We start from the raw sequence: 23,601 nt of genomic DNA, 5'->3' as shown, positions 1-23,601 counted from the left end.
TGCACATTTTGTTCACTTTCTATCATCCCTTTCACACTTTTTTAACATCTCCCCGTTTTGTTTCACCTGCTATTCAGCATTTTTATTATTTCTTTATTCTTTTTAACTTAATCTCCTTCTTTCACTTGTATATTACATTTCTTTTAAAAGAAGACACTAGACTGTGGTGTGACATTTCAAGATGTTCTACCATTTTGAAATTTTCCCCCCAATTCAAGTTCAGGTGTCATGCATCAGACTCATTCTCTACACAAAGCCGGAATATTTCAGGATCCGCTGACTCTCCGATACTGTGTCAGCTCTTTGTAATGTATACAGGTTCACTAGGTTCATAACGTGGATCATCACACATACACCTTTTTGACCAACCCAGACCTAGTTCTAGTGCTGGGCTGGTGCTGGTGCTGGGCTGGTGCTGGTGCTGGTGCTGGTGCTGGTGCTGGTGCTGGTGCTGGTGCTAGTGCTAGTGCTGGTGCTGGTGCTGGTGCTGGTGCTAGTGCTGGTGCTAGTGCTGGTGCTGGTGCTGGTGCTAGTGCTGGTGCTGGTTCACCGTTGGTTTAACTTGGGAACCATCTTTTAGAACCACAGGCTAGAGAGCCCAGAGAGGAATAAAGGAATAAAGCTTCACCTTTTCTTTTCTTTTTTTACTCTATTACTACTATAAATATAGCTACGCAGTTTTGTTTTTAATGCCATTTTCTCTTCCTGCAGCCAAGATGTGCAGTTATATGACTGAACAATTTTCCTTTAAGGCCACTTCAAGCGTAACAACAACAACAACAACAACACCAATGGTGGACTACAACACACTTGTACTGCTTGTCTTCAATACTATGGATGGAGATTTTGTTTCGAGAAGAAGAATTATCTATCTTAGCTAACCTTATCTAGCACAGACTACCTGCAATTGATGACATTGCAGTTAAAATTAACGATCCACTAATTTATGTTTTTACAGATGTCACAATCAAATGACTGCAAGCTGGAGCTGTGTGATTGGACATATTTATGTTTGTTTGCCGAGTTCTGAAAGGAACTGTGTATAATTATCCTGCATAACTGTGAATAAACATTTTAAAAAAACTTAACTTAAACCGTGCTTCTCCTTTGATTAAGCATACTACAGAAGACATGTCTCTTTAGAAAAGTTCTTAATTTGGACAAAAAACAACCATAAAATGCACTAATTCTTAAATTACAACATTTTTTAAAGCATGCAAGAAGTAGGGCCGGTTCTAGACCAGCAAAGAGTCGGTGCCGCTCTGGAACCAGCTTTCCTTTTTTTAAAATAATTGAATCTAACGCGTGTATTATTTACTGGTCCATTCATTCAGTCATGCTTTCTTCTTTTCTTCAGATCAATGTGCGCGTCACCACCATGGACGCTGAGCTGGAGTTTGCCATCCAGCCCAACACGACAGGCAAACAGCTCTTTGACCAGGTAAGAGACACATACACACATAATACTTACATGTTTGACTTCATGTCAAGGACCATGATCCCTGAGCAGGTTATGAGGACAGACCTTTCTGCAGCAGCCGGAAGGGCGAAAAAAGGTCCCTGAGCATATGTCTTTTGGAGACACCACCCCGACCCCCACTTCATTTTTGATTCTCTGTGATGTCAAAAAAATCTCAATGCTGATAGGCTTTTACAGACGCGTATTGCATCTAGATTACTGCTGTATTTGGCCTCATATTTATTCTTTACAACATTGCAATGTAGCTGTAACCATGTGTTGAATCATGTGTTATGCTTTCACAGTTTCGTACGGTGAAACTGGTCAACACATTCTAGCATCTACCAGGGATAAAGGGGCAGCTAGCTAAAATAAAGGGATAGCCAACCAATTGCCTTGCTGGTGAAAATTGTATCATACTCGTCAACTCACATAAGTGTGTCATTAACAAGCCAGTTTATAAGGCTACCCACAATCTTTACTCCACCTGTTCTGCTGACTTTAGCAGTTTAGATAAAAAACATTTGACTGTCCTGCAGTCCTTCCAGACGCTTGAACTAACCATCAATAACAGGCGTTGCATGTTTGAATATTTTTCTTTTATAGTGAACACATGATGACCATTATCAGGGGCCAACCAATATCCCGATGAATGATATTCCCATCCTATCGCCCGAGCCTAGTCTGGGGGGGCCTATTGATGATCTTGTGCTATAATCTCGCGGCCTGTAGCTTGGAGGACCCCGGGCAGTCCAAGGCTCTGAGGGGAACTGGTCGTACTGGCCCGGTACATAATAATGCAGCCATAAGAAAATACATCTATCACTAGATGGGAGTAGACAGTAACTGGTTTTGTTTTTTCAAAGTGAACTCTGTGACCTGCCGGAAGAATCACATTGTTTGTTATACAATACTGAAAGTGAACGTGTGTGTGTGTGTGTGTGTGTGTGTGTGTGTGTGTGTGTGTGTGTGTGTGTGTGTGTGTGTGTGTGTGTGTGTGTGTGTGTGTGTGTGTGTGTGTGTGTGTGTGTGTGTGTGTGTGTGTGTGTGTGTGTGTGACTGGGTTTGAGTTGGTACTGGTTCTGCTCAAAGATGACACACAAAGTGCTCTTTGTCTAAACCGGGAGCTTTTATAAGACAGTGGATGTAAGTGTTGGGTGGACGGTGTGGGTCTGTGTGTGAGTGTGTGTCTGGAAAGTAAAAGGGCAGCTTTCAGCATTGTTTCATGTCAGGCTCTAAAGGTCTGTTGGGGTCGTGGTGATGTAGAGGGAGGAAGACAGAATGAATGAGAGGAGCTTTGTTTTTTTGTTGCTCTTTTATCTTTGTTCTCAGATCAAAACCAAAAAAAGCTTCTAAGGCTGCACCAGACAGGTTTATGGACCTTGCATCTGCCCAGAAAGCTCAGACCAAACACATAATAATACCTACAATACAAGGGTTTGTACATTCTACCGTTGTGTGTTTTTCTTCCTGGCTGGCCAAACATTACCAGAGCAGTGTCACATCATGTTTCCAGCCGGGACAATCGGGGCCCAATAATAGCTTTTCCCAGAACAGTCCTGGAACATTGTGTCCATACTTTCAAAAATGTAATAGAGATGCTTTAAAATTGGTGCAGATGGGGTCTGTGTCTCCTGGATTCGTCCAGATTTGGGTCTGACATTTCTTGGTTCTGCATGGGTCCAGATCACACCTTTCTAAATAACAGATGGGTCCAGTTTGGTTCAATTAGAACATTTCTTGGTCTTTTGGGGTTTGGGGCCAGGCACGAATTCTCTGAAGACCTCTAATTTTAACTTTTACTGGGTGGAGTGTTGTGAAATTAGGTACAAACATTCATGTTCACCTCAGGATGAATTATAATAATGTTGGTGATTCTCTGACAGTCCATCTAGCACCATCGTCAGGTCTAAATTTAAATTTGTCCAAGGCTTTGGTTGGTCATAATACTTTGTGTTTAGTGCTAATTAGTGAATATTATCATGCTAAGTAGTTGAACTGAGATAACGAACGTGGTAAATCTTCTATATGCTTAACATCAGCATGTTGTCATAACACATGACAGCTTGTTAAAGGCACATGAAGAAACATCCAGGGTCCTTCATTGGTGATGTTTTTTTGTAGAACCATGAAGCTTTTGGAGGATCATTATCATTCGGTTTGTAGTTCCAGGCACAAGTTCTAGCTAAAATGTAGGGATTTTCTTTGTTTTTCTGTTTTATATCATTTGTTGTTAGCAGACAAGGTGAACTGTGAATGAGCTGACAGGTGTAGAGGTAATGATAGACCATCGTCAGCTAAAAATAGATGGAGATAGAATAGATTCTCCCTCTTTGAAGACAGAATATTTACCAGCACGACCAAAGAAATGATGGTATACATCAAAGGAATATACCAAGTTTTTTGAGAGTTTGTAGCTCATGAGTTGATGAGGACAGGCTGATTGCAGCATAAAAAAGTGAGATGATGATAGACTGATGCTGAACGTGATGCCAATGCCTCTGCATACCAAACTGATCAGCATCAACTAGCAGGATTTCTTTGGCGTTGCGCCTTTTAGTGTTGTGGTATGAAAACATCACATCTCCCTGTGATCATTTAACTGTGTGTGTGTTTCTGTGTGTGTGTGTGTGTGTGTGGCTACATATAGTACAGGAAATCCCATGTGCAGCAGTGAATGGTGAGCTCTGTGATAATGCATCCTGCAGGAAGCAGCCCTCGGTCGGCCCTGAACGCTGTTTCATTTTCATATGGTTCAGAGTCACATGAATGGAGAGAGGGCTCCATTGATAAAGAGGCTGTCGAGCTAAATATAAACGCCCATAAGCTCACTCAAACACACACACACACACACACACACACACACACACACACACACAGACACACACACACACACAAAGTGATAAAAGGCCTTAGCGAGATAGGAAAGCTTTTTAATCAAACTCACCCAAACACCAGCATGTAAGCCTCTGAACACTTTGATGGGCTACACACGCACACTTGTAAAGTTGTCTGTGTGGACAAGTGCTTTCATCTAATATGAAAGTAAGTATTCAGTCGTCCAATCAGATTGATTCTCCGTCCCTTTTATGTTGCCTGTCTTTTCTCTCTTCCTTCTCTCTCAACCCGAATCATTCATCCACATTCTGAGGCTCCGCTTCTAATGCTGCGCGCTGAGCTCTCAGCATCCGCAAAGCTGCATACCGCAATCCCAGCCCCACTGTGTGTGTGTGTGTGTGTGTGTGTGTGTGTGTGTGTGTGTGTGTGTGTGTGTGTGTGTGTGTGTGTGTGTGTGTGTGTGTGTGTGTGTGTGTGTGTGTGTGTGTGTGTGTGTGTGTGTGTGTGTGTGTGTGTGTGTGTGTGTGTGTCTGTGTCTGTGTGTATGTGTGTGTGTGTGTGTGTGTATTTAAATGTGACTGATTGTACAGTTATCACAGCATGTTTTGGATGGGTGCCTCAGTGTGTGTCTTGCATCTCTTCATACCTGTGATTATTTGACACACGTGTATTTAATGTGTTTATTATGAGCATGTCTTTCTGTGTCTGAGCGTGTGAGAGAGTTATTTAAATGGTAGTGAGTGCTGTCGTATTGACTGTGCAAATCACATTAGAGTCTGACTAAGCGTCCGCATCCCCCCTAATACTCTGACTCTCTCTCTCTCTCTCTCTGTCTCTCTGTCTCTCTCTCTCTCTCTCTCTCTCCCTCTCTCTCTCTCTCTCTCTGGGACAACAGTTTGTGAATGACAGAGCATTTGAGAGAGTAGGGAGGGACGACAAAGTTGGGAAAGAGTGAGAAGGGAAAATACTCAAAGAAGGAAGAGGAGGAATGGAGGAAAATTCAGAGTGAGGCCGGTTGAGCACCACAAAACAGTTTTGTTAGCAGGTGTGTGTGAAGTCTTTATGACTCCAAAGAGTGAAACAACACCACCTTGGTGCAATAAATAGATGTGATAATATGAGCCCTGTAGTGTGCAAGCTATTATTATCTGTTCAGCACCTGCACTCTTTGACGTGGATGCGTGTGTGTTTCAGTTTTTATGGCAACATCAATTAATCATAGATGGCTAAGTCTTAATTTGAATATACTGACAAAAGTAAGTTCCCTTGCGATTGTGTGTACGTTTGGGTTAAACTCCTCATTCCATTGAAGCTGATTCTTAATGCTCATCTCATCTCATCTCATCCGCTCATCCGGGGTCGGGTCGCGGGGGCAGCAGCTTTAGCAGGGGACCCCAAACTTCCCTTTCCCGGGCCACATTAACCAGCTCTAACTGGGGGATCCTGAGGCGTTCCCAGGCCAGTGTGGAGATCTAATCTCTCCACCTGGTCCTGGGTCTTCCCCGAGGCCTCCTCCCAGCTGGACGTGCCTGGAACACCTCCCTAGGAAGGCGCCCAGGGTTCATCCTTACCAGATGATCCTGAACCACCTCAACTGGCTCCTTTCAACGCAAAGGAGCAGCGGCTCTACTCCGAGTTCCTCACGGATGGCTGAACTTCTCACCCACAATTCTTAATGCTACAGCAGACAATGCTATTTTTGATAAAAGTCTGCTTCCAAATTTGGGGCAACAGTTTGGGCAAGTTCGGTCTGCTCTTTCAACATGACCATGCCCCCGTGCACAGAGCCAGGTCCATAAAGAAATGTGATTGGGGAGGAAGAACTCGACTGGCCTGCACAGAGCCCTGACCTCCACCCACAGCACCTTTGGGATGAACCGGAGTTTCCCTCACAGCCAGACCTTCATCAGGGTTGGACCTTGCTAAAGCTAAATAAGAATAAATAGACCCTTACCCTGCAGCCAGGTTTCTAAGTATTGTGGAAGGTCTTCCCAGAACAGTGGTAGTTGTTGTAACATGTTGGCCAGTGTATTTGATGTACATTTTCTTTAATTTGGTGTAATATTCAGCCTGTGTCTGCGTGTAAAACCAATGACAATCCGTCCCTTAACGTATGACACATGCAGAGTTTAATCATCAGTGTTTAATAGTGAAGTGATGCCTCAACATGTTTACCGTCAATAAACAACACTGAGATGATGCAGAGCTTTTGTCTCATGCCACAGGTATTGAGCATTACAACTTGTTATATGCAGTAAATATTTATATGTCTATGTTATGCAGAATTTGTGATTCACAAAAGCTGAAAAATGTAATATATAAAGGGAAGTTTCGGGGTCCCCTGCTAAAGCTGCTGCCCCCACGACCCGACCCCGGATAAGCGGTTGAAGATGGGATGAGATATTTAATATTTCAACTACAAGTTTTTAAGTATACAATGTTAGCCTTCTGTTTATATTAATTGCACTTGTGGTTGAAAAACTGCAAAAGAAATTGTAAATACTAATAAAACATGTAAGTATTGTTTTTTTGCCTGCAGAAGTTATTGATTTGAATAATCAAAAACCCTATTCCAATCTGCCATGGGAGCCTTGAGCAAAGCTTGTTATATAGGCTGGATTGACTTGTCTTGTACCCAGTGCACGTGACAGGAACATTTCCATCATATCCTGTTAAAAAAAACATTTGTGTTTCAGGTGGTGAAGACAGTGGGCCTGAGGGAGGTCTGGTTCTTCGGCCTGCAGTACACAGACAGTAAAGGCTACGTCACGTGGCTCAAGCTCAACAAGAAGGTGAGACTCTACGCCCATGTGTCCACTTCTAGTCTATGTATTTATTTCTGTTTTTACGCCTCTGTAACTCCAGAATTACTACGCTAACTATGACAACGCTTAATACAAATGTCTTATAGGATAACAATTATGAAGTGATGGCATTTACTATACAAAAGGTCAAAGTTCAACTTCGCTGTGACATCGTAATGTTCTACAAATATGCTTTTCTGACCATTACTCAACGGCATAACTCAGGAACACAAGGGGGGACATTTGTCAGATACTGAACTGGTTACTAATGTTGAAACTGGCGATTGTTTAGATCATCTGTGCTGCCAGGTTGAAGATGTGTGTGAAGCATCCATGTTTTATACAAAAAATCACATGATACCTTTCGTTCAATTCCTTCAGACACTCCACTACATATATTATATCAATCCAGAAAGTTCAGAATCAGAATCAGAATCAGAAAACCTTTAATGTCCCGCAGACAGGGAAATTATTATGACAAAATAAGATAAAAACATAGCAAAAATAAACAATAAAGTTAAATTTAAAAAGGGAAGAAATGGAAAACAGACATATATATATATTGACATGATATAGTGGAGTTGTTTGGATATAAACTCCAAGTTGACTGGCTGTGTAATTCTACTGTAGTTATCGTCCATGCAGATCAATTATTCCCCCCAACTTGAAAACATGCTATCAACGTTATGAAAGCCAGTTAACGGTAATTCTCCTGTGGTAAAGACTTCATCCTGCTGGAAATCCTTCGAAGCAGACTTGTGTGTATAATCTTACTTTAACATTCTGTTTGGCAGAAGCTTTAATCCAAAGCATCAGTGGAAATATATCTAGTTTAAATTAATGTATCTTTAATGTCGCTTTGAATAAATACACAGATTCAATTTCCCCCAGACGTATTCATATATTTACATACTGTAAAGACATGTGGAGGGGGAAAGATGAAATGTGTGTGTGTGTGTGTGTGTGTGTGTGTGTGTGTGTGTGTGTGTGTGTGTGTGTGTGTGTGTGTGTGTGTGTGTGTGTGTGTGTGTGTGTGTGTGTGTGTGTGTGTGTGTGTGTGTGTGTGTGTGTGTGTGTGTGTGTGTGTGTGTGTGTGACTTGTTTGGACGTTATTCTCTGCTTTTGTTTTTAATCTATAATCAGATAATTGATTTTAAATAGGAAAAACTAATACAAAATAAATAAAAACTGGTAACAAATCTCCTTATGAGTCCCGCATCGATGACACCAACTTGGCCAGTGTGTGTGTGTGTTCTCTCCAGGTGACCCAGCAGGATGTGAAGAAGGAGAATCCTCTGCAGTTCAAGTTTAGAGCAAAGTTCTTCCCAGAAGATGTTTCTGAGGAACTCATCCAGGAGATCACGCAGAAGCTCTTCTTCCTGCAGGTACTGTGCAGCCGATAGGTTACTGTGCAGCCGATAGGTTACTGTGCAGCCGATAGGGTACTGTGCAGCCGATAGGTTATAGTGCAGCCGATAGGGTACTGTGCAGCCGGTAGGTTACTGTGCAGCCGATAGGGTACTGTGCAGCCGATAGGTTACTGTGCAGCCGATAGGTTATAGTGCAGCCGATAGGGTACTGTGCAGCCGATAGGTTATAGTGCAGCCGATAGGGTACTGTGCAGCCGATAGGTTATAGTGCAGCCGATAGGGTACTGTGCAGCCGGTAGGTTACTGTGCAGCCGATAGGGTACTGTGCAGCCGATAGGTTATAGTGCAGCCGATAGGGTACTGTGCAGCCGGTAGGTTACTGTGCAGCCGATAGGGTACTGTGCAGCCGATAGGTTATAGTGCAGCCGATAGGGTACTGTGCAGCCGGTAGGTTACTGTGCCTGACGATAGGTTACTGTGCAGCCGGTAGGTTACAGTGCAGCCGATAGGTTACAGTGCCTGACGAGAGACTGTGACGATACCGTCAACAAAGATGATAACTTACATGAGGTGACATGTGCCAGAAATTCGATCTGTGATTTACAGCCGTGGTCTTTGTGTGAGAGCAGGATTTTGGGTAAGAATTTTTCAGCTGTCAAGTAAATAATAATTAACGTTGGCATTACATTTCCGGTCAGCTTGTGTTTAGCATTAAACTTTGGGGAAAGTTGTCTTTGTAAAAAGTTAGAAAACTATATTTTAGTGTAGATTAATCAAAGTAAGGTGTCTACAAAAGTATCAGGACTGACACTCAGGTATTGTCTCCGTATTCTATCAATGACATAACGATGACCGGCTCTACTCAGCTGGGCTGGAAAAGTGAAAATCCATGCCTATTAGTCATGAAGCCAGGGACTCTCCACATGTTCTACTGATGTCTGCAGCAAATTCCACAGTTATCCCTCCGAAAACACCAAATATAAATATTTCTCTCCAGACTGACACACTGACAGACGTGACTGCTGCTTTTTATATTATCTCTTTATTTACGCGCGCGCGCGCGTGTGTGTGTGCATCCTCCCTGCAGGTGAAGGAGGCCATCCTGAACGATGAGAATTACTGTCCCCCAGAGACGGCCGTGCTGCTGGCCTCCTACGCCGTCCAGGCAAAGTACGGAGATTACAACAAAGACCTTAACAAGCCTGGCTACCTGGCCTCCGACCGGCTTCTGCCACAACGGTACAGTATATACACACACACACACACACACTATAGTACCCTATACCTGTGAGGACCCACATTGAAATAATCGATTCTCTGGCCCCTGAGTAATGTTCGGACCAAATGTGTGGAAACAGCAGTTATTTACATAAATGCTAAATGGACTGCTCTTATACAGCACTTTTGTGCCTTCGCTGACTTTAGGGCTTTAGAGTTTGCCTCTCATTCATCTTCTCACACACACACACACACGTCACCAGCTCTACCAGCCTCTAATAAATACAAATATTGTGATGTATCATGGATGGCTTTGTTATCATTGAGTTTCCTGTATGGGGATCCCATCATTGTCCTGTGCAAAACATTGTTAGCGCAGTATTATGAGTTAAATCTGTGACTCTCCGCCTGCTCCTGATGAAGTTGAGCAGAGTAGCTACTGGTTGTTAGAGAGAACAAACTGTATTTGTAATTTTTCTGACATATATTTGTTGTGTGCCCTGCAGAGTTCTGGAGCAACACAAGCTGACAAAGGAACAATGGGAGGACAGAATACAGACCTGGCACGAGGAACACAGAAGCATGCTCAGGTACATTCATCAAAGTCGGGGATTTTTTTGAGGCAATGACGCCTACATGCCCTCGTGTATCTGTGTGTCAAACATTGTGTGTGTGTGTGTGTGTGTGTGTGTGTGTGTGTGTGTGTGTGTGTGTGTGTGTGTGTGTGTGTGTGTGTGTGTGTGTGTGTGTGTGTGTGTGTGTGTGTGTGTGTGTGTGTGTGCAGGGAGGATGCGATGATGGAGTATCTGAAGATTGCTCAGGACTTGGAGATGTACGGCGTCAACTACTTTGAAATCAAAAACAAGAAAGGCACAGAACTGTGGCTCGGGGTCGACGCCCTGGGACTCAACATCTACGAGCACGATGACAAGTAACCATCTCACACACACATGCACACACACACATAGTCGGTGTCCAAGTGTGGGTTTAGGATCCCTCAAAGGGTCACAAGATAAAGCTGAAGGGTCCGAAGATGATTAGCAGTAAGAATAACTGTCGCGCTGCACAAAATGATGTAATATTTTCTGATTTTACTTCATTCTTGTTCGCTAATTTTCCTCCTTGAAAAATACGTATTTCGATTTGACAAAATGACCACTCTTTGTCAGACATTGCTTCATTTTAAGAGATCGTGAGACCAAATGCTTGGGTGTAGTTGATAAAATCAGCATCTCATCAAACCTGAAAACTTAAATAAAGAGGAAGAAAATGAAAGCACAGCACCCACTCTCACAATTTATGTTAGGAAGACTCTCCGCTACAGTGAATGGAAACACATCTGCAACACATTTGGAGGAATAAATCTCTTAACCACATTATATGAAGTGGCAAAATGTCTTTACATCTAGGGTTGCACTTTTCCTTATGGGAATATTATCTGTTGATATTAATGTAGATATTCCTATATCACCAGAGATTTAATGCATTTAAAAGTGGACTTCTACCTCAGCTGCCACTGAAGCTTTAGTATCACAGGTTAAAGAATATGACGTGAAGGCTTCCTCAGATCGCTTGAGGATCAGATTGCATTGCTTGGACAACAGCGCCCTCTTTTGGTGTTGAACAGCACAACTGATGAACAACCTTTCTTTGGAACTTTCAAAGCATGCACATGTTTAGAAACTTTCAGTGAAAGAGTGTGGAAGTAAATCATTCATTCCTCTTTAATTCATTTAAAATCTCTTCCTCAGGTTGTCACCAAAGATCGGCTTCCCCTGGAGTGAGATCAGAAACATTTCCTTCAACGACAAGAAGTTTGTCATCAAGCCCATCGATAAGAAAGCTCCAGTAAGCGTCGGGATTATGTTCTTATTGATGATAAATGTTTTAAATATGTTTTAACACCGTCACGTCCATCCTTTGTATCTCCTCAAGGACTTTGTGTTCTACGCCCCTCGGTTGCGGATCAACAAGCGCATCTTGGCGTTGTGTATGGGAAACCATGAGCTGTACATGAGGAGGAGGAAGCCCGACACCATCGAGGTGCAGCAGATGAAGGCCCAGGCCAGAGAGGAGAAGCACCACAAACAGATGGAGAGGTACAGGACACACGTCTGAGAGCACCAGCTTTCATTTAAAACTGTTGGAAAATTAGGATTTTCCTGCCCTTCCAGGATTCCACTGGGCTTTTTTGGTCTACTCTTAATTTGTTAAACACACTGGCACAAACACGTTCTTGTGTAACTGCCCTGACGTGTACATATTTGCCTATTTTTTTTTAATTTAATTTACGAGATGAAACATTTAAATAAAATGCAACCAGTGCAGTGTACAGTATATAAGGCTTATAGCCATAGCTACAAGGATATTCATTTTTCAACGTAGCAAATAGTCACACAGTGAGAAAACATAAATCATGTATGAAAATAAATATATTTGATGCACTGATAATCATTTTAAAATCGCATCGTAGCCCTCTGAATCGTAATTGAATCGAGATTCACAGCGCTAGTCCCCTGGCTGGGCGTGATGGTTGCCTTCTTTGTTATTTTGACAGAGCGCAGCTGGAGAACGAGAAGAAGAAGCGCGAACATGCGGAGAAGGAGAAGGAGCGGATAGAGCGAGAGAAGGACGAGCTGATGGAGAGGCTGAGGCAGATTGAAATGCAGACACACAGAGCACAGAAAGGTACGACTGCACCAACATCAAGCAAACTGAGTTTTACACACTGAGACCAGAGGTTCTTGGAAAGTATCCTCATTTCTTCAAAAAGCTTTCAAAAGGATAAAGGCTCAGGTTAATTACAGTTCAACCAGGTCATTTTGAGCTATGATCATCATTTCACACTGATTATACACGTTTACACAAGTTTCAGACGTTCTGTGCCTCACATATTTAAATGTGCGTGCAGAGCTGGAGGAGCAGACGCGCAAGGCACTGGAGTTGGAGCAGGAGAGGAAGCGGGCGAAGGAGGAGGCAGAGCGGCTGGAGAGGGAGAGGCAGGCGGCAGAGGAGGCCAAGGCAGCGCTGGCTCAGCAGGCTGCAGACCAGATGAAGAACCAGGAGCAACTGGTACCTGCAATCACACATCAGTCACACATCAATCACAGCCACCGCTCCCTCAGCTTTTACTCCTTTAGTTTTGCACTTTTGCACTCAGGCGGCAGCAATGAACCTTGATATATATAAATTAAATAGTATCAATTTATTATTCTTTTACCTTGTATTTAACATGTGGCATTCTTGTTTTTATACCTTCAAAACCAGTTTATACTCTGCATTAAGTATATTATTAAACATTAATTAAAAAGTCTCTTCGAATCATAAACCATTACACCTAAACTGCCAGTTTCTCAAATGTGAGTAAATGCTAATTCATTCATATTGTGTCGTTTGCAAGTACCTTTGAGTTGTTGAGCTGTTGGCTCGACACCGCACGTGTGAGTTCATGTTGGGTAAGTTTTTAACGACGTTATTATTTTCAACAGGCTGCTGAGTTAGCGGAGTTCACTGCCAAAATCGCTCTGCTCGAGGAAGCCAAGAGGAAAAAAGAAGACGAAGCAACAGAATGGCAACATAAAGTAACGTAACCTGTGTGTGTGTGTGTGTGTGTGTGTGTGTGTGTGTGTGTGTGTGTGTGTGTGTGTGTGTGTGTGTGTGTGTGTGTGTGTGTCATGTTTGGACTCATTATTCTCTGCTTTTGTTTTTAATACATAATCAGATAATTGATTTTAAATAGGAAAAAATAATACAAATTAAATAAAAACTGGTAAGAAATCTCCTTACGAGTCTAGCATCAATGACACCAACTTGGCCAGCATCTCCACTGGTAAGTTTGGATGGGATTTTTGGATTTGTGACTGCACTAGTGACTCTTCCTGATTGGTCGAGACACCTGCATATGGACCAGGGAGTTTACCTTCAAACTGTCCCCCTCAGTTTGCAGTCACAAGGACTGTTGTGGAGAGGAAACTGGAGTTTCAGGGCAGAACAACAGATTATAATAGTATGTGCAAATTACTGTAGTTTGACCTTTTAGAAATATAGACACTGATTTCTTTGCCACTTTTTATTGCCCATGAGCTGCACTGTCTTCACCACCAGAGGACCCTGTTCACTACGACATACAGCAAACTGTGTCCAGTGTCCAGTGGGGTAAAAAATATAAATTGTTAACCAATATACTCCTTTGACTGTAAAACAAATAATGTGGTTTTGTTTTAGTTGAAAATATGAAAAAAATGTATGATATTTATGTTTTACTAGGTCTTTTTTTCCAAATTAGATAACAACAAATTATGCAAAATCATCACTCTGCAACCACAGTATCAATATGAGCACATCCCTCACCCACTCACCTTTCATGCCTCATGTTTGTTCAACAGACTGGCGGTTGTGTGAATGTACACATACAGTAGGCGTGTATGTGCATGTGTATGTAATGCTGTCTGTGGATTTTGAGTTAGACATTTGAAGGTGTATTCGACTCCGTGTGTGTTTCACATGTGAAGCGTGGCGATCATTGTTTAATTTTCCCTTTCAACACTTGCTAATATGCAAATGTTTGAACTATAATTTCGGCTCGAAATCCGTTTGGGCATTTGGCTCCATATCAAAGCTAATAGTGTGTAGTCACATGACATCGTATCGGTAGCTGCAGACATAAGTTGTTGACATTAGCAACAGTCTGTTGCACAAAACACTTACTAGCGCACGTCTGCCACTAAATGAATGTCTGTTAAAGGTGTCAGCGACCTCGGCTCTTTCAGTTGATGTTGATTCTGAAGCTTTGTTTACAACTAAAAGTGCTGACAGAAGCCCAAACGGCCTCCCAGCATAGAGTTGTCTGTATGTACAGAATGTGGAAAAATACTGTTTACCTCCCACCTGATGTTTGTCATAGGAACCACGTATTGAGACTGTAAACCGTCGGATGTGCTGTTTTACAGGCTTTGTCGGCTCAAGACGACCTGGAGAAGACCAGGGAGGAGCTGAAGACGGTCATGACGTCTCCGCCAGCGCCGGAACACGACGAGGAGGATGAGACGAGCGCCGAAGCGAGCGCCGAGCTCCACAGTGACGGCGTCTCCAGCCACCGCAGTGAAGAGGAACGCATCACCGAGGCGCAGAAGAACGAACGTGTCAAGAAACAGTTACAGGTACAGTTTAATGTTATTCATTTACAAAAAAAAGTTTTACAGACAATAACAACAAGCTGTAGCCAAAATTTAAAAATGAATATAAAATATAAAACTGCATATTAGAGCTGCAACAATTAACCAACACATCCATTAGTCAATTGACTCTTTTGATAATCGATAAATTAGATTAATTTTTGTACTCACACTACCTGGGCCTCGGCGAATGCTTCTTGCTGCCTATACGTCATCACGCATAACACGTCACAGGCATTGATTGACGTCATCGCGATGCGTCGCTTTGTTTACAAAAGCGCACAGTCTTTTGGCCTCTTTTTTTTGGACTCATTGTGATGCACCACGACCCCGTTTAGCCGACGTTGCATGGTCCGTCCTTCTTTTTTCTATGTCTGAACAGGCACACATAAAATTATGTCAGAACCGCTGTAGGCCTTGTGCTTGTGCTCGAACACGTGCGCACGCTCGTGCTCGTACATGTGCAAACGGGCTTTACAAAAGCCCACGTCTCCCAAACGGCCATGGCCTAGGCACAGGTATGGTTGCACTCACACTGGTCAAACAAACTAGACTTTAGCCGTGAAACGTGTTTGGGCACGGTACAGATGGACAGCGTTAGTGCGCCCTCATCTGGACTAAACTGGGAGGATGATGCCTTGTAGCCTGATGAGCCCAAGATAATAGACAAGGTTACACACCACTGATCACCTCTCTTTCTCTCTCTCATCCTCTCTCTCCCTCTCTCTCTCTCTCTCTCTCTCTCTCCCTCTCTCTCTCTCTCTCTCTCTCTCTCTCTCCCTCTCCCTCTCTCTCTCCCTCTCCCTCTCTCTCTCCCTCTCCCTCTCTCCCTCTCTCTCTCCCCCTCCCCCTTCCATCCAGGCTCTGAGTTCAGAGTTGGCCGAGGCTCGGGATGACACCAAGAAAACACAGAACGACATGCTGCACGCCGAGAACGTCAGGGCGGGCAGAGACAAGTACAAAACCCTGCGCCAGATCCGCCAGGGCAACACCAAGCAGCGTATCGACGAGTTTGAGTCCATGTGAGCCGGAAAGAGGGGTTGGACACGACAATGAAAAGAGACAGTTAGTCTCGTTGCCATGTCAACGCCTCACTTTCCTTGTAAGCCCAAATCCTGCTGCTGCCCTCCCCCCCAGGAACTCCTGATGTTTTTTTCTATCCAGGAGAAAGACCGGCCAATGGGCTTCGTAGCTTCAGCCTCGCCAAAGCTCTGCCTGGCAGCGGTTGGCCAATCACACTGCTACCTGCTTTTTAGAGCTCCCCGCCCCCCCCCCGACCCAACTAAGCACACGTCCTTTAATTTGACAGAAAAATAGCAAGCAACATATCCTGTCATCAACCTGGACTTCTCCCTTCTTACAATACTGACAGTTTTAACGCTTGCATGTATGATAATGAAACAACAACAGGACTGTTAGACAAAATGAGAGAATTGGTTGATATTGTGCTTTTACTCCACAAAATAAAACGCCCATTCGTAGCTCGTTGTTGCTGGCACGTTCGTCCGTGACACTTTAATATCTGTACCTTACTTTTGCGTCTTATGTCAGTTGAAGAATTTAAATAATTTGTTTTTTTAAAACGCCTTATTCGTCTCTTCCCGTCTAGTATTACTTTTGGTCATTTTGTGTTGGGAAAGTTAGCCTGTTAAGTTTTGCTGTCAGTGTCATTGATCTGTTAATGTTGCATCAGCTAACTTGTGTCTCCTTGAATCGCTGTCGCGGTTTGCAAATGCTCACTGGGAGTCGTGAGTTAAACAGACAACGCAAACTAGATTTGCTTCCTTTAAATTCTCACTGTGCTGAAGTTCTCCACAAGTTGACATTTGTTCAAATATATATTTTGCCCCACAATAAAGAATGCATTTATATTTCCAACTATGCAGCTACAGTGTAATCATAAGAGTCCTGACTGAGAGCCAGTGGAGTGGAATTCATTCACAAAGGATGATGTGTCAGATATACAGTACATGTTTGAAACCTGACGCACAATGTTATAAAATTCAATGAAAGCCTGACTTTGTCATGAATTACTTTCTCTGTGGGTAAACTGTCTTGACTTTGCACAGACAGCAATATAACAACACAATAAAGTATAATATCAATAGCATGGTAACCATCATTTTGGATCACTTATTTGATCTAAAGGGATGATTCAGATTTTTGAAGTGGAGTTGATGAGGCACTTATCCAGAGTGAGTGTCTCAGCTAAATCTCTTCAAAGCCACCAGACTCCATTGACAAAAACAATAATATTACCTTGCAGAACACAGGAGTTGCTGGTCTACCACTGCCTCAATTGGTTAGCTGACTTTGGTTAATCTGAACTCACTCTTTAAAACACCACGTCACACAATAATACGAACTAACGAACGCAGCGGTGTAGACCAGGTAGAGTCAGACCAGCAACTAAAATAGCAAATTGCTATTTTTTGTCAATGGAGTCTGATGGCTTTGAAGAGATTTATCTGAAAGTTCAGCTGTTGCCCCAGTCCCCAGCAGTATATAGTACGTCATCCACCCCTACTTCCAAACGATCAAAATATCCCTTTAACACACACACAGACGGTCTTCACTGCTAACAGTTACAGCAGAAGAATCACTGACTAACACGGTTTGTGTAACTTAAAAAAAAAAAATGTAATAATTATTTGGTCTGTACAATGAATGTTTTGTTCTGAAGTATGAATCCACATAACTATCTCATTATGTAGGTTTTTATATTGAAGTTTATCCATTCATTCATCTTCAACCGCTTGTTCCTGTCGGGGTCGCGTGGGGCTGGAGCCGATCTCAGCTGACATCGGGCGTGAGGCTGGTTACACCCATGACAGGACGCCCGTCTATCACAGGGCACATAGAGACAAACAGAGACAGACAAACATTGACACCTACGGGTGATTTAGAGTCATCAATGAACCGAACACCTGCACGTCTTTGGACTGTGGGAGGAAACGGGAGAACCTGGAGAAAACCCACGCAGACACGGGGAGATCATGCAAACTCCACACAGAAGGACCCCAGCCTGTGCTAACCACCACACCACCGTGTCGCCCCATCAAAGTTTAGTGTCAATAACTTATGTTATCTACACTACTTCAATACAAATACACCATGTTTGACCAAATACAGAAAATCTTTTGAGCTCTGCAGATGTGATGAGTTTTAACCAGACAAGCAAACTCTTAGAAATCCACCAATAAAAGTAAATCATGTCAATGTTTTAATAATATGAAAAATATCTGTAATTTCCATATATCTATGACCAAACACAGTTCCTTCCATCAGTGCTTCCACCATACTGAATGACAGATATACAGTATATGTACTGTTCCCCCCAACCCAATAAGGACACACATGAAAGCTTGAGTAGGGCTTTTATTGCTCACTTTTACATCACACACGAGAACAGTCAACATGTCTCATTTGGCCACAGTTTCCCAGATTTCCGTTGGGTATGACAGGTTTGTTTTGTGTGCTTTTGTTTAGGGTTTCATTTTCCAAAAGCTCAGTTGAGTTCGTCGGACCTGTAGCACAAACGTCTGGAGAGACCCACTCCAAAAGACATAAAATAAAAAAAAAGACAAATTGACATGAAGGTAAAAGCATTTCAGGTAATTTCAGTTGAATCTCAAGTTTGTTTTCTTTTTGCTAAAATGGATAATCTTTCAGATCCATACGTTTAAAGCAATGCACTAGAAAGTCGGTTCTTTCTAAATACTATTTGACTGGGCTTAATTAATATACCTCATGAATCAGCACAGTTACAGTACGTGACAGCTTTGCACCGTCTTTTGGAAAGAAACTCTTCATTTGCCATCGGGACACAGTGAAACAGCAGCAACGGTCAAACACTTTTATGTCTTCTTCTCATTTGGTTTAATATAACCACCATTGACCTGAGCAAAGGGGAAACATTAAAAAAAGCAATAAACAACCTTTGGTCCCTGAAAAGACGGCCCTCGATGAAGTATTTCGGTTGCAGAACTGAAGCTGTATTAAAGCACATTAGAAAGGTCAGAATTAACTGATAAACAGGGACATTGTTGACATTTTTCTTTCCTATTGGGTAAAATAGCTGGATTTGAGGACATTTTAGTCAAAAGAGCAACAAATAACAAAGCCCGCACATAAATTCTTAAAGGTGTGTTCAGACTGAGCGCGAGGCAGATTTTTTGAGATCACATGATGAGACGCAAGAGGATGTGCACGGTGCAAAACAACAATATCACCCCTATTCAGTTTCTATGAGACTTATAAGCTTTTCATGTGGGTACTGTGGGTTGGACGGCAGCATTACCTAAAGATGTTTTTACATGAAACGCAAATGATGGTGAAATTTCTCCGAATCCTGCATTATTATTTGCCAAAAGGAGAACATGGAAAGAACGACCTTATAGGACTTTGCGATGGTATTACAAAACATTTAAATAGCTAAAGAAAGTCTGTCCTTGCCTGGTTTCCCTGAATCTTAGTCCCACCTGAGATGCAAGCGGAGGTGTCGTGGCAACAGGCATTTAAAAAAAATTAGGCATCTGTGCATTGGACGTGATCTAAATATGATGTATGGCATAGCTGCCACAGCTGCTATGTATCATGGTTTAAACGTCACAGGTGCCGTAAGATTTCTACAAAGGACACACCTGTGCAAGTCTCTTCACTCCTCAAGATGCATTTTAGGAGAGATGAGAAGGCACAATACAGAGAAATTAAAAGAGCCCTGGGTGTCTGTAGGCATTTCACACTAAAACTGGTGCAAATGATCAGTCAATGACGACTGATTTGCATTAAGCTTCTTCGGTTTCAGGGTGCTGGTGCATGCTGGCTCACTGTCATGGAGGCACTTGGATAGAACGAGGGCATCGTTACTGTTACTCGTAACACCTGCGCATGTGCTGTGAAAAAGGCCCACACAGGGCTAACGAGCAGGCATTGTGTGCTACTCTTCCAGGTGTTGATACTCAGTAAAAAAGAGGGTTTCCAAAGCGGAAGAACTTCCATTTACTGAAGGCACAGAGACGATAAAAAAAGCCAGAAGAGAAATGTAAACAGAAAGAGCTGCATTGGTAAGTTTTTGAGGTCTGATCTGCCACACACTCACAGCGCATGGCGCGTGTGTCACTAACAAACCGCTACAGCTAACACCTGTACAGCCAGTATGTTTGCTGTTTGTGGTGAATGAAACACGGACCAGAAAAACTCTCAAATTCACATGAACAAAGCGAGGCGGAAATGTGCCTATTCAGTCTGAACCCGAACCCAACATTAGCACGGTTAGCAATGTGAACATCCCCCTTATTCAGCAACACTGACTACAATCTCTTCTTGCAGATAAACACGTACAATTAGAAGAAGCGCTCTGAAAAAGTCCATAATAGAAAAATAGTTATTGCCCTCATACACTAAAGGTTTTCAAATATCCACAGGAATGTTTAATTCAATTGTAGCGTGTCTCAACCCTGTGGTAAACACTAGCACATGGTGCTAGCCAGACTAGCAGGGTGGAACACCTCAGCTACGACCAACTCCCTCAGCCGTCACATCATCGCTCAAGAGATAAAAGAAACCAACTGACACACAGGAATTACTGAGGACTTGTTCCTGAGACCGACACCTTTCAGATTACAGCACAGACAAGAAGAGAGCCTTTCAAGTAAGAGAGCTTTGAGACTAAAGAAGAAAATGTGTAAGCTTTCTGGGAAACGCATCACACTTTTTTTAAAGCTAGCTCTCTTTTTACTGCACTCTCACTCTGTCTGTTTTTGCGCCACAAGTGTCTGAAAATACTGTAATGAGGTGGAGTGCGATGCTAACACGCTTTTATACGTCTCATAAGATATGAGACCACATCACATTTAACCGCAGCGTTATTTTCAACACCTTTTTACCACAGTGTCACATCTGTTTTTCACCGCGGTTGGGCCGACCCAACCTCTATCTTGGGTGAGGGATTTTTTTGGGCTACACAGTACCGTGCTTTCAGTTCACTGACAATATAAACAGTTAATCCAAAAAGTGCATTTGAGGCGTTCTCTTTCCTGCACTTGGAAAAAAAAGGGGATAAAATACCCCCTCATATAAATATAAGCTTAGTACAAAGAGGTGACAAAGTTTGCCACAAATACTCCAAAATATTCAACTCGAAATATTTTTTAGTTTAAATATTCTCATATAAAACAATGATCTTGTTTCAAAAGTTTACAAGATACAATTTGTATCAACGAAGAGAGGTGTCATCTGGCTACTAGATATTGTGCTAACAAGGCAAGAGTTAGCTTAGCTTTACAAACAGTTCCTCAGACATTAGAATAATCCCATTGGTGGAGGTGATAATAAAAAATATTATAATTTCATAAAACTAATGCAGTCCAAAGTGCTTTACATTGAGAGAAGACGACCTAAAGATACGTTTAGTACATTTATGAAGGAAAGATGAGTAGTTAAATGTAATAATTCAATCAGCCTTTGACGTTTAATAGATTTAGTTATGAATTGAATAAAAATAAAAACAATTGACAGATCAATCGGTAAAAAAAAAAAAGTAGTTATTAGTTGCAATCCTTGCACAGGATATTACTCTTTCATACCTGAAAAAACTTGGGGAAAAGAAAACGGGATAGTTTAGATTGTTTTGAAGTGTATGGGGTACTTTGTACAGTGCATTTCCTACAGTAAGCGGGCGGCACACTCCCAGTTTGGAGAAGCAGGCCGGAGACTGACTCAGAAGCAAAGAAATGTTCTGCTTTGGATGAGGGCAGCAACTAAAAAAGCAATATCAGACGATCAATTCCAACAGGGAACTGAAGCCATTGTGCATAAGCTCTCTTCAAAGCTACCAGACTGAAGTGGGAATTTGCAGAACACGGGTGTTGCTGGTCTACCGCTGCCTCCAAACATTACTTTGTCGTTTGGAACTAACGAAACTAACAAACTAAACAATCAAGGCAGCTGTAGACCAGCAAATCCTGTGTTCTTCTGAACAACTTTGTCAATGGCTTCAGTTCCCCGTCAGAGAGGGCTGTCTGACGGCAAGATTAAGTGGTAAAATATTAGAAATATAGCATACGCTTAAACTGATATAGCTTTCCTTAAATTATTTGGGCCTTTTTTTGGTGACTAAAATACGTTTCGCACCCGTCCAAAGCAGTACAAACAGTACAAACAGTTGCCTGCTTCTCCAAACTGACTGTGGATAAATAGGCCTACCTCATACAACCACACTTCAAACTACCAGAAGTATCCCTTTTATCTTGACTTGCCAAGTTTAATAAGTCATATTAGCATATTGCTGTCTGAGTAAGGTAGTCGGTTAAAATCCTTGATGGTTATGAATAAATTCAGAAATGTATTAACACATTTTTCTTAAAGTCTGATTTCCTTTTTTTCATTAAATTGCTGAGTTTTAATTAAATCAATGAGATTATTAGTGCCTCTGAGGAAAAAGTTTGTAGAACTAAAAACGATCTAAATGTGTTCCCACTGTTGTCACGATATTAAGTGTCTGGTAACCTTTTCCGTGGGAAGATTTTCATTTGAAGAAGGTGTTTCCCAACTCTTGCCAGTCTCTTCCAGTCTTTTACTGCAGAGCTGTGGATCTAACAGAGGTACATAAAGAGTTACACCCTGTTTGAGGCAGCTTAACCCTCCCATGGCGACACCACTGACAGAGGAGACCCTGTGTCTCATGCTAGACAGACATTCACACACATTAAAAAGGTAATAAATTAACACATATTTTAAATTAAAATCAAAATAATAACAATACAACTTTTTCCCACTTTTCTGGCCCTCTCTATAGCCACCTTTCATATGATTTTTAAGAATTTTGATACGGTTTTAAAGATGGAAAAGAGCAGAGGGTGTGTTTAAGCTCATAAAATCAGTACTGAAAGCTGATAAAGTGTGAAGTCAGCTGACAGGGTTATCCTAGCAGAGGAAATAAACTGTTATTTAAAAGTGAAAAACAGCGTGGGGTTTTCGAGTGGAGTTTTTGCGATCTTCTTCTGTGGGTGCCGCTTGAGTTTCACTTCCCTGTGGGGGAAATCCACAAAATCTCACCACAGCACCTGTCAGTATAGAGAGAAACCCTTGGACCGTTTGTTGCGCTAATTCAAGCATTAAATACAATAGGAATATATCTGCAATGTGAAATTTTACAATTGACTCTATATTCTTTTACTGCCATCATCTCAGTGACTGGAAAAGAGAAGTATGTCACTCAGATGGAAAGTACGAATTTGAGCTATACTTACATACAGTACCCTGATATGATTGCCAAAAAAAGAAGCTGAGGAGAAAACACAGCAGTAACGAAAAAAAGTGCCAAAAATAGAAAAGAATTCAAAATATGTAAATAACTTAAAATATAACAAATAAATTAATTTAAAAGTAACAACACTGTCATCCTTTAAACACATCAAAAGCTTCCCTAAGCACGCTGGTGTCTTGACTCATAAAAAAGCTCAAACATGCACATTAAAAACCCCAATCTTCCCTGATCTTAAGTGCTGAAATAGCAGGTATATTCTTCTTAAAATATGGCAATTCCCCTTTGCAAAAATCCCATTAAAATGAATGTTCCCTGCAATAAAAATAAGCAATCCATTACCACCTTAAGGAGCTTTATATCTTGTGTTTTTGGTTTGTGTACGTCCAACTTTACGGCTTTAGTAATTAAGATAATTGCAAAGGATAAACCTGCAGCCCAGTTAAGATTAAGCTTCACTTTCTGGCTTAAT

At 42.0% G+C, this 23,601-nt stretch overlaps 1 protein-coding gene across 1 annotated transcript in view; it reads left to right on the top strand.

Annotated features, from left to right (window-relative positions):
• LOC310952916 (radixin) overlaps window positions 1-16,878 on the top strand; it is a 37,865-nt gene extending 20,987 nt beyond the window's left edge. Inside the window, exons 3-15 of the mRNA XM_083921759.1 lie at window positions 1,358-1,441; window positions 6,994-7,089; window positions 8,364-8,486; window positions 9,559-9,710; window positions 10,196-10,279; window positions 10,474-10,620; window positions 11,441-11,537; window positions 11,625-11,788; window positions 12,247-12,377; window positions 12,601-12,761; window positions 13,178-13,270; window positions 14,639-14,848; window positions 15,725-16,878. Coding sequence (XP_083777885.1) covers window positions 1,358-1,441; window positions 6,994-7,089; window positions 8,364-8,486; window positions 9,559-9,710; window positions 10,196-10,279; window positions 10,474-10,620; window positions 11,441-11,537; window positions 11,625-11,788; window positions 12,247-12,377; window positions 12,601-12,761; window positions 13,178-13,270; window positions 14,639-14,848; window positions 15,725-15,889 — 1,707 coding nt within the window. The 3' untranslated portion in view covers window positions 15,890-16,878. The remainder of the gene's footprint in view (window positions 1-1,357; window positions 1,442-6,993; window positions 7,090-8,363; window positions 8,487-9,558; window positions 9,711-10,195; window positions 10,280-10,473; window positions 10,621-11,440; window positions 11,538-11,624; window positions 11,789-12,246; window positions 12,378-12,600; window positions 12,762-13,177; window positions 13,271-14,638; window positions 14,849-15,724) is intronic.
• Window positions 16,879-23,601: the final 6,723 nt, after the last annotated feature.

This window comes from Echiichthys vipera, assembly GCF_963691815.1.
Source record: "Echiichthys vipera genome assembly, chromosome: 10".
NCBI lineage: Eukaryota > Metazoa > Chordata > Actinopteri > Perciformes > Trachinidae > Echiichthys > Echiichthys vipera.
The sequence above is the reverse complement of the archived record's forward strand: the minus strand, read 5'-3'. Positions and strand labels throughout refer to the sequence as shown.